Raw genomic sequence first — 11,388 nt, forward strand, 5'->3', positions numbered from 1 at the left:
CTGAATGACAACTTAACAGCTTCATTTATTAAAAAAAATTGGAAAGTGAAAATATGATTATAAAACGCACATTTATAAACTGATCAGAGAAAGCTTTTGATAAAATTCATTTTCTCCCAAAAATAAATTAAGTTTTGAATCTGGATAACATAAATTCGCCAATAAAAAACTTTAACATCAAAAATCTGTTTTGAAATATTTAATGCATTCACATTGCTGTTTAACCTACGCAATATTAAAACGTTAAATTAAAAAAAACATATGTATAAAAATTGCTGGATATTTTTGAAAAGGATAAAAAATCATTTAGTAGATAAACGACAAAATAGTTTGGCAATAACAGAAATAAAATTCTTAGAGAAACGATTACTCTAAATTCAATTAAAGTATGATGAAAATTACCTTGTAGATTCCAACAATAACTTCAGCAGGAGTTTCTTGCGTCTCAGCAGAGACACATATAGCATAGGTGACATCTCCAACGTCAACAAATGTTGAGTCAATGGCAGGGTAACAAAGTTGAGAAACAGGAGTAATAGTCTGAAGGCGATGCACACCTAAAAAAAATAAGCAAATTTGTATAAAGTAGAACTTTACATCAAAGTAATCAGTTAAAATGAAAGATCTGTTTTTCTAAAGATTCAGATTATATTTATTTGGGAAATGATCATTAATGTTTTGTTAATAATCCAATATTTAATTTTGAGTGACCGAGGTATCTTGGTTGGTAAGACGTTGGACTCTTGTTCGTGAGAAAGGTAATCATAATCACTTTTTATCTGAAATCCTTACTTGTAACTTACGAGAATGATTTATCATTATGTACTTTTTATTTGTAGTTTTCACCATCGTAGTCATTTATAGCTTTCCTTGTTCATTTCTGTTGAGCACTGAAATTATTAACTTATCCTTGACTAATGAATAAAGAATAATGATTGAAAATAATTATTTATTATCAATTCAAATCCCGCCGGCGAAAGAAGCCCCGTGTATTAAATGGTGCACGTTAAATCAGTCGGGGTCACAAAGTCCTTAAAGTTCCCATAACAAATAAATACCTCTGGGGGTACTGAATTGAAGATTGACCGTTCTCTAGTTCAAGATGGATGTGACACATAGATGGGTGTCCAATTTATATTTTTCTGGCCCTTTAATTGCAAGTAAAAATATATTTTGGTATATTTTTAATTATAAAAAACAGTCTTATAGTTACTAAAAAATTATTAGATTATGGGAATTATATTTGTACTAAAATATAAAATCCAAAAAGTAGTTAAAAATTTCATTCGTATTCGAAAAATTATCCACGATTGATAAGAAGTTAAAATTTTAATGATGAATAGCTCTTTTAGATCTATACAACTGCAAATAAGTAAAAAATTGAACTGTAGTTTGAGAGTGAGCTGTGTTTGGAAGATTACCTTTAACGCAAAAAGTAAAAAAAAGAAAAAAAAAAGACACCGGTGTTTCAGACTAGCTTTCATGACCAGAAATTATAAAAGTGCTAAATATATTTTTCACTTATTCCGACCTAAATGAATACAAATATTGAAAAAGCATGTTTAGTAAAAATTCTGCATTAAAGAGTTAATGGCATTAGAGTAGGACGTCAAATGCTATCGCGTAACTATAGTGAATCAAGCGGTATTGTGAACTAAATTTGAGACCAAAATAAAAGAATCTCATTAGAATACAAAGTTACCCTATACTGCGGGATAACTTAAACCACCTTGGTTATTTTTGTCAAACACTGTTTAAGAAAACTTTCATGCATGTAAACGATGACTAGATTGAAGTTTACAACAAATAATCTCTGAAGTAAATGGCCTTCAACTGGCAGATTAAACAAAAGGTAGCCTTAGCATAGCCATCTAATATTTGAAATCCGAAAAATATTTTTTCCGCTGGTAGAGAATTAAGGCAGAAAGTTTTCAAATAAAAAGAATTCTGATAAATTATTACAATTTAAGAAAATGACCATTTTCTAACCTTTTATATATGTATTCAGTTCATATGCAGTGACTGAAAAATTCTTATATTTCTAAAATATTAATACACTAACTTTGTTACCACTCAAGTATTTTTCAGAAGCTACTGAAGTTCTGTAATCTTTGGAGGTTATGCCTAAGCAATCCCCAATGACCGTAGTAAGTCTAATCGAATTTAAGAGAACGCTTTATCGGGAGAGAATATTTTCATAACAAATTCTGCTTCAAAAATATAGAAAGTATATTTTTAAAGTATACTATCTATAATTTAAATTTTAAGTTACTTAGAGAACTGAAAGAATTGACGATGAAAAGTTTTCCCTGCTATATAGCGTTCTTTTAAGCACTTATTATATTGGTTATAGTACCATACCTAAATTGAGGTTTATCATTACTTAAACAAATAACTTAAGTTGTATCTTAAGTTTTCAGATTATTAGAAATAAATACATTTGGAGAAGGGGTAATCAGAATTACTTGATTATTTTTCGATGAACAAATTGAAGTTTTGTCTGTATTATTTATACAATTTGAGAGGCTTGGTAGAGGAACCAAACAAGTCCAAATTTTGAAATTGTTTTTAACACATTTGACTCTAAGCAATTTAACTGTTTCAATTAGTACAATAATCGGACACTAATGTAACAGTTCCCTCACGCGTGGTAATTGCGAGAGGAAGACAGTATATATTGTATTCTTTTTAAACTTAAATTTCTTTTAAACTATTTTTTAATCTGGATTTTCCTTGTTTCCTCAAAAAATTACTAAATTTTATTATAAAGACCATTTTCACCAGTTTCACTACTCTAAATTAAGTAAAGTATTTAGAATACTCCATACTCACCAATTTCGTCAATAAACGATTTTGAATCTTTCGTAGTTTCTCTTTTTCTACGATGCAATGGTTCAGCATGAGCTTCTGCAAAAGAGGAAAGCATTTCTTCGGCTATTCTGTCCATTTCTGCTTCCAACTCTAAAATATTTATTTAAAATTAAACATTATAAATTTTTATTGGCAAAGTGCATAAGTACCAGGATGTGAAATGTCTCTGGAACGAAATCCTGGAGATTTGCACTAACTATGTCTATCAGTAAACTAGTTCTATCAATAACTTACTATGAGCCATGGTAGCTCAGGGTATAAAGAGTTCGCCTAACAATGATGAGAACCGGGTTCGAATCCCAGCGATGGCTGGTCAATATAAATTCCGCATCTGGCTCTCACCGACCACAGGGCTGACGCAAAATATCCTCAGTGGTAGACGGATCAGGGGTTTTCGTAGTTTTCCTCTCCATGTAAGGCAAATGCGGGATAGTTCCATCAAAAAGTCCTCCACGAAGGCAAATTTCTCCCAATACTTGATCCAGGAGTTCCCTTGTCTTCTGGATTGGGTTTAAAATTACAAGGCTACGGCGTTGAACATTAGCAGTCGTAAACCAAAAAAATTAGGTCAGCCGCTCAACGACGGTTATAAAATAACTTACAATGTATACAGTTGCTTTATAAATTTTAACCTAGGCCTGTTTTAAAAGCACAAATTAAGACTAAACGTCCAGAAAACTTTCCATTTTAGTAAAAAAGAACCAAATCGTTTTTCAAAAGTTAAAATTCGAAAATTCTTAAGAATCTAAATTGTCCTTTAAAATAATTTTGTAAATCATTAATCTAAAAATTTATTTCTCATTTTCAATAGTTTTAGAAATTTGTTAGAATACCAAATTGTATTTAGTTTGGAGTAATAATTGTTCTTTAGTATGATAACATGAAAGAGTGCTGATTAGTCACACTAAAATGGTATTCATCAATATAAATTTTAACTAAACAATTTTTAACTTTATATACTGGATATATTCCATATGCTGGATATATTCCATATGCTGGATATATTCCATATGCTGGATAATTTCTATATGCTGGATAATTTCTATATGCTGGATAAGTTTATGATGAAAATCAAATGTTGATAAAGTACATTTAGTAACTTAATAATTTAAAAAAATACACTAATACATAGAATAATCTTTACCGTAAATATAAAAACTTTCCATATCGTAAATATAAAGACTTTCTAAAACTCGTCGATTCATTTATAAAAAGAAATAATTAACAAAAATTCATAAGTGTTTTTGCTGCCATGATTATTAAAGTTTTTTTTTAACTGCATTTTCTTGTTATTTTAGAATCAGTAACAAATATGTAAATAAGCAAGTCTTTGTGGTTATAGAAATATAGGTCAATTATAACATAATGGGGATATACTGCAAACTCAAAAATATTAAGTGCTTGATGAAAACTGTGTTATAAACTAGGTCTGAGGCAGAAGCAAAAATCACTAGTGTGCGAGACCACTAATAGCCTAAAAAAGTCCTTTGAAAAGGGCAAACGAGAGTTACTGTATTTTATAACTTTCAAAATGTCGATTCATTTCATGAAAAAGTTTAGAAGTACTTTTCTAAAGTTCAGTTTTACGAATGATAGTTTGAATTTATTGTATTTATATTAGATTATTACTTTTAGCAATGAAAATTGCAGTTTTGTGGATAAAGTCAGGTCATTATGTTAAAAAGTCACACTTGTTTTCTGAGTAAATGTACGGCAAAACTGCTTTCAAAATTTGACGACTAAATTTACGGTCTCAAATATATTTTTCATTTTGATTATCAGTATCGCTTTCAAAACAGCAAGCTTTTATTTAATGTAAAATTTTAAAGTCTTCAAATGTTAATAATAGACTAGAACTGAACCCAACCGAGGCCAAGATGCATAATAACTCGAATCGAGCATCCATAGCCTGAGATTTAACTCTTTATATCTCAAATTTAGAAAAAAAAACATTAGAATACATCATTTTAAGCACATAAAAATTTACATTATAAAATTAAAAGTTTATTGAAAAAATGTTTCGTCGCATTTTTGCAACATTGTGAAAACTGATTGTGAAAGAATTGAAAATATCAATTCAATCTATTCACTTAAATTCAAAAATTTCAATTTGAGTATTATTTGTGAAGCATGCGTTTGAGATCTCGTAAGCAACAAATTGGAAATCAAATCTAAAAATCGCCGCACTAACATGTAATTGAAAAAAGTTGAATACGTTAAGGCTGTTTTTCGAAGGCTCCGTCGTAATATGAAATGCTTTTTTGCAAATATGCTATTTTATAACTGTTGTGAGTTATTAACTGTTACTCATGGCTGTTACGTCACGTGTAGCCTATCTAAAGACAGCCCTGCCTACGCTTATTTTGAAAATAGCGCAAAACGTCAATACGGAGAAAAGCCTCAGTTTTGTAAAAATGACAAGAGGTTGCGGTCAAATTTTTTAATACTTAAAAACTTACTCCAGTGCTGCTTTACCTGGGCTCATAAAAATTTGCAAAAACTGAGAATAAGGCTGTGATTTTGATAATTTCTCCAAATTGGTGGTATTTAAGAAGTTTAATAACTTTAAAAAATTTAAGTTGCCTGTTCTAAAGCCGAGACAATTCTTCATGGCAAGATTATATAAATAGTTTAAAATCATCGCATTGCTTCAAGTGAACGGCACTTAAACTAATTTTTTAAATTTTCCTTGGAGACAGAGCTTCTAAAAACAGCGTTAAAAGAAATTATTTGGAATGTTCTTTTTATTTTAAGTTATCATTACTGAAAAAATACGTATCATTTAAATTAGGGTTACTTTGTCAGCAAGGCAAAAATAAATCCACGCCATGCCAATTCTGCTACTGGACTCTCATAATTAAATAGGCAAGGAATATCTTTGTTCAGGATCATTGCAATAATTGCCGAAATCGTCCTTCAAACTGAATATACATCTGTAGGTATGCAACAGTGTTGCATACTATGTTGTAGGTATGTAACACGGTGCTATAAAATTTAATATGAAACTAAAAAATTTAAAAAAGCTGCGAGGCCAAAATGCGCGAAAAATAAGTTGAATTATTTGAGATTAAATGCAATCTGAAAGTAAGTTATGTTTCAAAACTTCTGCTAAATTTTCAAATTCGTTATGCTTAGTTTCTGAACCACAGGCTCTAATAAATCCATTTTAAAAACTAAACGAGTAAAATAAATAAATGAAAACATTAACGTAATTCAGAGACCATAATTCATTAACCTTTTTCAGGTAACAAGCCAGAGTCTTATCTCTCGTAATCTGCATTTTTGAGGAAAATTCTTACATCATTACTTCGTTTCCATAAAACTTAATTTTCTTTTTGTCAATTCGTAATAATCTAAAGATAATTTTAAAAACCATCCAACTAAGTTTTTTCAAATAAATACAAATTTAACAGTATTTAAATAACAATTTTCTTCCTCGAATAAGTACTGGAACATCGAGAAATGTAGATTTTTTTTAGCAGAGAACTTAATACTAATTATTATTAACATGCTGAATTTAAAAACATAAATTTCTTAAATTCTCAATGCACAGCTTTGTTTTAAAATATCAAATAAAATGTTACTTAAACTATGAATTGACAAAACGAAGCATTTAGATCTTTATTTATATAAATCTAGACCAATAAGTTAGCGATACGAAATATTTTAAGAACTAAAGGAAAAATAAATAAGTCTTTACCTGTGTCAACATTTACACTTGTCGTTGAAATATCTAGAGATCCTATAACAATAACATTGGCCAGCCATGTTAATAAAAAGGACAGGACCAGCATGTCGCTTAGTTAACAAAAGATCGCCTTCAGTATCAAACGCATAAACTAAAAAAACATTAAAGCAAATCCTAACATACACAAACAATGAGAAAAGCCCTAACACAGGTTTGCGCTCAAATTTAAAGCAAATTCTATGACGTTGAAAACGAAAAACTGGAAGACTCGTTAACTGTTGATTGGGGTGGCCGAGAAACGAAGGTTTTTATTGAGACCTAAAAAGTCATAAGATCGAGCTCTTAAGTAACTGAAAAATCGATCTGCGATGGAAAGTTCGCAGGTTCGGAATCTAATATCACAAAAACTCAATTCTACAAGCAAAACAAATAGGTGTTTATTGTAATAGTAAGTAAAATAATAAAAAAACACTGTGGAAAATCTGGATATCAGAGAGATTTAGTCCGGAACTTTGATGAGATGAACCCGGGTTCAAATCCCAGCAATGTCTGATTGATATGAATTGCCCACGCAGCTCGCACCGACCACAGTGCTGACGTAAAATATCCTCAGTGGTAGACGGATCATGGGTTAGAGTTCTCTTGCCGTCAGGCTAACCGTGGAAGGTTTTCCTGAATTTCCTCTCAATGTTACGCAAATGCGGATTAGTTCCATCAAGAAGTCCTCCACGAAGGTTAGATTATCTAAATGCTTGATTCAGGAGTTCCCCAGTCTACGGGATTGGATTCGAAATGACAGGGCTATAGAGTTGAACATTGAAGTAGAGCGCTCGCCTCAAAAATATGTAAACCAGGTTCGATGACTGGTCGATGCGAATTCTTCTCCCGGCTCGTATCGAGCCACATTGCTAACATAAAATATCCTCAGTGGTGGAAGGATCAAGTTGTCGAGCCTCCTTGCCATCGGCCTAACCCTGGGGGTTTTTCGTGCTTTTCAATTCCATGTAAAGCAAATGCTGGTTCGTTTTATCAAAAACGTTCTCCACGAAGGTTAACTTGTCCCCTTGTCATCTGGATTGGATTCAAAATTACAAGACAACGGACATGAAAACTGATAGTCGTAAAATCTAAAGTTCGGTCGGTTGTTCAACGTCGGTTATACGTATAAAAAAGTGTCGTAAGGTTTGTGCAACGAAGAAACTCTGCGCTTTCAAGCGCACACACTAAACAAGAGCCAAAGTGAAGTTGGACCAACAATCCTAGAAGCAAGTTAGTCCGTGTTGGTCAAAAGACACGGATTGTGACAGACAAGGCCACATGTTAGTGCGCCATGTTAATTTAAAATTTCAGCGCTTACAAGCTAATGTTGTTGTTGTAGTTCATTTATGTCGCACTAGAGCTGTACAATGGGCTATTGGTGACGGTCTGGGAAACATCCCTGAGGATTATCCGAAGACATGCCATCATAATTTTGATCCTCTGCAGAGGGGATTGCATCCCCACTTCGGTAGCCCAACAACCTGCACGTGAAGTCGAGCACTTTACGGTAGAAGTTTAACGAGGACCAATATCGCACACCCTCGGTTCCTACGCAGACTGATCCAAGTGGTCACCCACGGGCACACTTACAGTAGCCAGTGATGCTTGACTTCGGTGATCTGTTGGGAGCCGCGTCTTAACGATCAGTCCACTGCGGGACCGATTAGGTCTGTTCCATAGAGTTGAGATAGTTGGTATTTGTATTTCAACTCCATGGTCTGTTCAAAATGTGTAATAAAGATATTCTGATGATCGATAACGTAAGAGGCTTTCATGGTTGCTGCATATTGCTTTCACCAATCGGTTTAGGGAGTAGAATGTGACAAGTTTGGTTCTGCTGTGACCCTGTGTTGTTGACTTCAATCCTATTTTTGGTGGATCTCTATCAATTGAGCTGTTTATTTGCTTCATTGAAATTACATACATTTGCAAGCTCGTGTGCTCTATTTAGGCTTAAAACTTCTATCGGGTAGAAGGGCAGATAGAACAATTCAGAGACGAACATCACGAATACTTCCAGGGTTAAGGCAGGATTCGAACCAGCCATCTTCACGCTTCGCACAGCATTTGCGGGTGATACCGCTCTGCCAGGGAGGCCCCGATTGAGTTGTTTATCAATTTGACTGGGGCTAGTAAGCATAATTTGTAAGAAGAAAAAAAATTAAGATTTATGTATCAAATATATAATGCGATGTACGACTAATAGAACTGGAAAGCCGTGTGTGTCAGGGTGTGTGTTCAATCATGAGTTTAGTTAATGTTTTTCAGCGTGTATATGTGGTTGGTAGTCCCGCAGTGGACTGAGCGTTAAGACACGGTTCCCAGCAAATCACCGAAGTCAAGCATCACTGGCTGCGGTCAGTGTGCGGGTGGGTGACCACTTGGATCAGTCTGCGTAGGAACCGAGGATGTGCGGTATCGGTCCTCGTTAAACTGTTCTACCGTAAAGTGCTCGACTTCGCGTGCAGGTCGTCGGGCTACCGAAGCGGGGTGCCATCCCCTCTGCAGAGGATCAAAATTGTGATGGCATGTCTTCGGATCATCCTCAGGGATGTTTCCCAGACCGTCACAAATAGCCAATCGTGCAGCTCTAGTGCGACGTAAATGAACTACAACAACAACGCATGTGGTCGGTAAAATTTCTAGCAATACATTGAAGCGCCTATCTATAAATACTATTATTTTGTAATCGCTATTGACTTGCAAAAAAAAATATTTCAGCAAACGTTTTTTAACACATTCAGATATTTCCGTTTCTATCTTTAGGTTACACGGCATTTATTCGCAAGTCTGCGGAGCGGGGCAGTAGCTGGTTCGTATCCCTTTGTAGCCTGGATGTACTTTTGTTCTGTTCTTCTCTAATTTTTGTTGTCTGTTCCTTAACTTTACAAGGGTTTTTAAGCCGTATCTTGTATTGGGCATACAATCCAGCATATGTATGTAGAATTAAGACATAGCGGAGGTAACAGCCAGACGGGTGGGAAAAGGGGATTTCCAATTTCAGTTTCTTACGCGAACTTATTTTTTGAATGATATTAACATTCGCATTCTGCACAAAGTTATTTGATGTGTTTGGAGGGAGAAGACATCACCAGGCGATACATTAACATTTTGGAAAAATAATTGTTATTAATTAAATATTAAGTTCTTAGTCACGATACACAATATCCTTGACGATTGCAATTGGCGCTACAAGAGCCGTGATGGCTCAGGGGATAGAACGTTCACCTTAAAATGAAGTTCCGATACGAATGCGGCGGATCCGGATGTGGAATTCGTCGATACGAATTTCGCATCCGGTTTGCACCAACCACGGTGCTGACGTAAAATATTCTCAGTGGTAGACGGATTATGGGTTAGAGTCCCCTGGCCGTCAGGCCAACAATNTGTTTATTTGCTTCGTTGAAATTACATACATTTGCAGGCTTGTGAGTTCAATTTAGGCTTATAAACCTTTATCGAATAGACGGACAGATAGAACAATTCAGAGAGGAACATCACGAATACTTCCAGGGTTACGGCAGGATTCTAACCCGCCATCTCCACGCTTAGCACAGCATTTGCGAGCGATAACGCTCGACCGGGGAGGCCCCGATTGAGTTGTTTATCAGTTTGACTGAGGCTAATAAGCATAATTTGTAAGAAAAAAAATATGAAGATTTATGTATCAAAAATATAATGCGATGTACGACTAATAGAACTAGAAAGCCGTGTGTGTTCAATCATGGGTTTAGTTAATGTTTTTCAGCGTGTATATGTGGTTGGTAGTCCCGCAGTGGACTGATCGTTAAGACGCGATTCCCAGCAAATCACCGAAGTCAAGCATCACTGGCTGCGGTCAGTGAGCGGGTGGGTGACCACTTGGATCAGTCTGCGTAGGAACCGAGGGTGTGCGGTAACGGTGCTCGTTAAACTGTTCTACCGTAAAGTGCTCGACTTCGCGTGCAGGTCGTCGGGCTACCGAAGCGGAGGTGCCATCCCCTCTGCAGAGGATCAAAATTGTGGTGGCATGTCTTCGGATCATCCTCAGGGATGTTTCCCAGACCGTCGCCAATAGCCCATTGTGCAGCTCTAGTGCGACGTAAATGAACAACTACAATGTAGAATTAAGACATAGCGGAGGTAACAGCCAGACTGGTGGGAAAAGGGGGTTTCCAATTTCAGTTTCTTACGCGAACTTATTTTTTGAATGATATTAACTTTCGCATTCTGCACAAAGTTATTTGATGTGTTTGGAGGGAGAAGACATCACCAGGCGATACATTAACATTTTGGAAAAATAATTGTTATTAATTAAATATTAAGTTCTTAGTCACGATACACAATATCCTTGACGATTGCAATTGGCGCTACAAGAGCCGTGATGGCTCAGAGGATAGAACGTTCACCTTAAAATGAGGTTCCGATACGAATGCGGCGGATCCAGATGTGGAATTCGTCGATACGAATTTCGCATCCGGTTTGCACCGACCACAGTGCTGACGCAAAATATTCTCAGTGGTAGACGGATCATGGGTTAGAGACCCCTGGCCGTCAGGCCAACAATGGGAGGTTTTCATGGTTTCCGTCTCCATGTAACGCAAATGCTTGTTAGTTCCATCAAAAAGTGCTCCATGTAGGCAAATTTCCCCCACTACTTGATCCAGAAGTTCCCTTGTCTTTTGGATTCAGTTCAAAATTACAAGGCTACGGAGTTGAACATTAGTAGTCGCAAACCCAAAACATTGTGTCGACTGTTCAACGATGGTTATAAAACATAAAATTGGCGCGACAAATCACGATACGTAACA

The 11,388-nt window shown here is 35.2% G+C and overlaps 1 protein-coding gene across 1 annotated transcript in view; it reads right to left on the reverse strand.

Moving 5' to 3' along the window:
- LOC107448481 (uncharacterized) overlaps positions 1-6,768 on the reverse strand; it is a 44,901-nt gene extending 38,133 nt beyond the window's left edge. Inside the window, exons 1-3 of the mRNA XM_071188288.1 lie at positions 6,572-6,768; positions 2,833-2,961; positions 403-557 (exon numbers count right to left, since the gene is read on the reverse strand). Of these exons, the coding sequence (XP_071044389.1) occupies positions 403-557; positions 2,833-2,961; positions 6,572-6,665 (378 nt within the window). The 5' untranslated portion in view covers positions 6,666-6,768. The remainder of the gene's footprint in view (positions 1-402; positions 558-2,832; positions 2,962-6,571) is intronic.
- Positions 6,769-11,388: the final 4,620 nt, after the last annotated feature.

This window comes from Parasteatoda tepidariorum, chromosome X2, assembly GCF_043381705.1.
Source record: "Parasteatoda tepidariorum isolate YZ-2023 chromosome X2, CAS_Ptep_4.0, whole genome shotgun sequence".
Lineage (NCBI taxonomy): Eukaryota > Metazoa > Arthropoda > Arachnida > Araneae > Theridiidae > Parasteatoda > Parasteatoda tepidariorum.